The sequence below is a fragment of the Pygoscelis adeliae genome, unplaced genomic scaffold (genome assembly GCF_000699105.1).
Source record: "Pygoscelis adeliae isolate BGI_AS28 unplaced genomic scaffold, ASM69910v1 Scaffold145, whole genome shotgun sequence".
Classification (NCBI taxonomy): Eukaryota; Metazoa; Chordata; class Aves; order Sphenisciformes; family Spheniscidae; genus Pygoscelis; species Pygoscelis adeliae.
Window position 1 is genome coordinate 633,317 of NW_008824866.1, and position 3,433 is coordinate 636,749.

The following is a 3,433-nucleotide window of genomic DNA, read 5'->3' on the forward strand; positions in this document are numbered from 1 at the left end:
GCAACTGTCCTCAACAGATATTTTGGGTTGTTCCTCTCCTCCCACTCCCCTTACACTCCTTTTCAATCTCTTACCAGCTTGCACATTTTTGGCAACAGAGAACCATACTGCAGAGGTCACTGGCAGCCTGGTGAGGACCGCTGCGGCTTTTGGCTACCAAAGACAACTTCCTCAGCCTGGGGAAGCGTCGACCTCTTTGCTCCCCATTTTGAGCTGGGGCAGAGGTGACTGTGGGTGAAGGAGGCAGAGGAATGGGAGAACTTTCCTCAGCCCAGCAACCTTTGAAAACCAGTTGCTGCTTTTTCTATTTGCCCCAGGATCTGCTATCCAACAAGTGGAAATTGAGGATGACAAATAAGAACATTAGCCTGGTGTTTCTACTAAAATGATCCGCCTTGAAGTAGCTGATGTTGACACTTAAATTGTCAGCAGACTTCCAGTTTAGTGCTCCAGTTAGAAGAATGGGTCCATTCACACTTCCCTCTGAGCTATTGTTTCAACTCTCCCTAGACCGGGCAAATATCACTGCAGCAGTTTACACTCCAGTTCCACTTTAAAGGGGTTTTTTTGCAACCATAACCCAAATTGCCTAGAAACTTTTTTTTTTTAAATGTAAGCTTAGACTCTGGAAAATAATTATGCAACACTGTAAAAATAGTCTGCAGCAATTTACGTAGCTGTGAAATATTGGAGCTGGGTTTTTTCGGTGTACCTACGTATACATGGCTGCAGTTAGTTCCAGTATTTACAGAGCACTCACTGGAGCTGTGATCACAGAAACTGGTATTTCAAGTTAGGCCACAAACATGAACAAAACATTTCTTGTTATAAGGTAAGGTTTTGTATTTTGGGGTGTTATATCATCATCTAACTGAAGCACTACCTTGCCACTTCTGCTTTTCCTCTATCACCTTCTGCCTGGTTTCGAATAACATCCTTGCGGCTAATGCAGGCATTGTTTATGTAGTCATAGAAGAGTATTAATTTAACTTCAGTTTAGTTCCTGTAATTGCATGTTCCTTCCATTTTTGAACAAGTTAATCATACTGAGGGGCTGTATCCTCATTTCTCTCTGCAGTCAACTTTGCTGCTGCTCATTTCTATTAAGTATCGTATCTCCTCACTTGCTGGAAGCTCACTCCCCAGCCTGCTCTCCCACTTGCTGACTTGTTCTCTTCTCTCCTGATGCATCTTGCTGATGGTAGGACCACCTACCACACAATACCTCCGAGGTACAGTATGAGCTCTCTATAGGCAGTTATCCTGTCCAGAGCCTGAAGATGTAGTGGCTTAATTCATTCTTTCTATGCTTCTCTAGAAGCCTATTTCTGTCTCCCATGTAATTCTGCCAAGCTCCTGCCTTGCTAGCTCCTACTCTCCATTTAAGGAGGTCTTTTAGTTGTTGTTTTCCTCGGGAGAGCTTAAGTGATTAAATCGAAACTAACAGAACAAATGGGTAAAGCCACAGCCTGGGAACAAACCCATTGCCTGAAACCTCTGGGAAGAAACTATTCAGGAAATACTCACAGATGAAGAATACATGGCAAAAGTAAGAATTTATGCAAGTGACTATATGCATATGGGAACAACAACTTCCAGCTATTGTAACCTAGCAGTGAGGAATTAAAAATTGACCATTAGATTTAGGCACTGATTTGAAGGAGTTAAATTCCCAGGCTACCTTTTCAGAGCAGGGTGGGGCATTGGGGAAGTCAGAGAGAGAGAGAAAAAAAAAGGCACCTGAATACCCTGGGAAGGAGCAGCAAAACCTTCTGTCAAGGTCCCCTTCCTCTCCTATGCTACAAATACTCCCCAACTGAGGGTCTCCCGGTGCCCAGCAGCAGCCACAGCCCTCAGCCGCACACACCTGCATGCGGGGTGACCCACGCGAGCAGCCTTTCCCACGCCAGGAAGCGAGTGCCACATCCCGGTCCTGCTCACCTCTCCTTACAGCCACCCATCCCCACTGGTGTGACAGCGCATGGCATGGCCAGTGGCTGGGGCCTGAGGACAGGGACATGGGCATCCTCCCTGTTTCAGAGTGGGCATCAAGGAACACAACATTTGGGGGGCCGGGCACCGGGAGCGGGACCCTCTCCGGCCCCTGGTACAGCACACACAAGGTAAGTGCCTGTTGTGCAGCTTCATGCTGGGGCCTAGGAATGAGCGGGCTCAGGGAGAGCGGGGTAATCATTTCAGCCTCTCCCCACCGTGCTCCGAAAAGCCCCCTTCCAGCACCCATTTGCTGCTGAGACCCGCTCCCTCTTCACCCCATTGTTCAGCCTGCGCCACCCTGGCTTCCCCCTCCAAGCAGTCCTTTCTGAGTAGGAACCAGGCAGAGAGCTGTGCTGTTCTGCACTAGAGCATCACTGGTTTTTGTCATCGGTGTTTCTGCTGCTGTCAGTGCTGACAATGTATTTGGGCAACTGCAAAAGAGAGGCTGAAGCGGCCCCTGAGAACTAGCAAGTTGTAGCATCTGCTAACAATAAAAATGAATTGGAGGTTGATTAAACCCTTTACCTTTTCCCTGCTTTTTGCTTCACAAACTAGGAGGCATTGGAGGATACTCTACATTCTTATTTTCACTGCATAAGAAGCAAACCACTTTTTTACGATGCAAAGTATTGGTATAAATTGTGCATAAAATGGCTTGCAACTAACTGCTCTCCTTTCTCTGTGAGCAGCCTGGTAGTGGGTCATAAGCTGGGAAAGGTCCCAAAACCTTTCCCCTCTGGATTCTGCATTTGCTACTGGTTCGATATCCAGATGGCGGGAGGCATTTCTCAGCCCCATGTTCTCAGAGGGAAGGAAAACTGTGAATTCCTGTGCTTGGGTCCCCAGAGCAGCAGGACTCCTGATGGCTGGTGGCAGTGCTTCCCGGCATCAGAGCTGGGATCTTTTATGGGAGACAAGATTATGGAGCCAAGGGTTACTGTGGGTTTGGGAGTTAGGGTGCTGGGTCTAGGAGTGCTTGCAGAGCTGCCAGAGGAAGGCAGCAATAGGGAACTCCCTTGGCATGGGAACACCCACCTGCGCATCACAGTGGGGTTATCATTTTGTTTGCAAAACATGCCAGCCCTGCTCCTGTACTTCTTGGGGTGGTTGTGCGAGGATTGCTGTGGTTTAAGCCTGGTAGATTTCTGGGAAGACCTGAATCGTTTTTTAGTGTTGCTTGGGTATCTGCGGGCAAGACTGATTTTCTGTACTTCCATTTACTTGTAAAGTTGAGGCTTTGGAGCAGGTAATGGGTAACTATGGGTCATGTGTTGCTGCCAACCTTCGTTTTCCCAATAGTTAAATTCTTCTGTGCACCCCCATTTTCACATTTTACATTTTTTGAAATATCAGAAACCATTTCCTCCCTTCATTCCCTGCTATCCTGGCTGTGATTCAGTGGATCAGCCCAGTTTCAGGTCTTCACACAGGGGCTCTT

General features: G+C 47.5%; 1 protein-coding gene across 1 annotated transcript in view; it reads left to right on the top strand.

Annotated features, from left to right (window-relative positions):
• The first annotated feature begins 2,018 nt into the window (after positions 1-2,018).
• The window catches only part of NIPAL2 (NIPA-like domain containing 2), a 54,446-nt gene continuing 53,031 nt past the window's right edge, over positions 2,019-3,433 (top strand). Inside the window, exon 1 of the mRNA XM_009324438.1 lies at positions 2,019-2,123. Coding sequence (XP_009322713.1) covers positions 2,019-2,123 — 105 coding nt within the window. The remainder of the gene's footprint in view (positions 2,124-3,433) is intronic.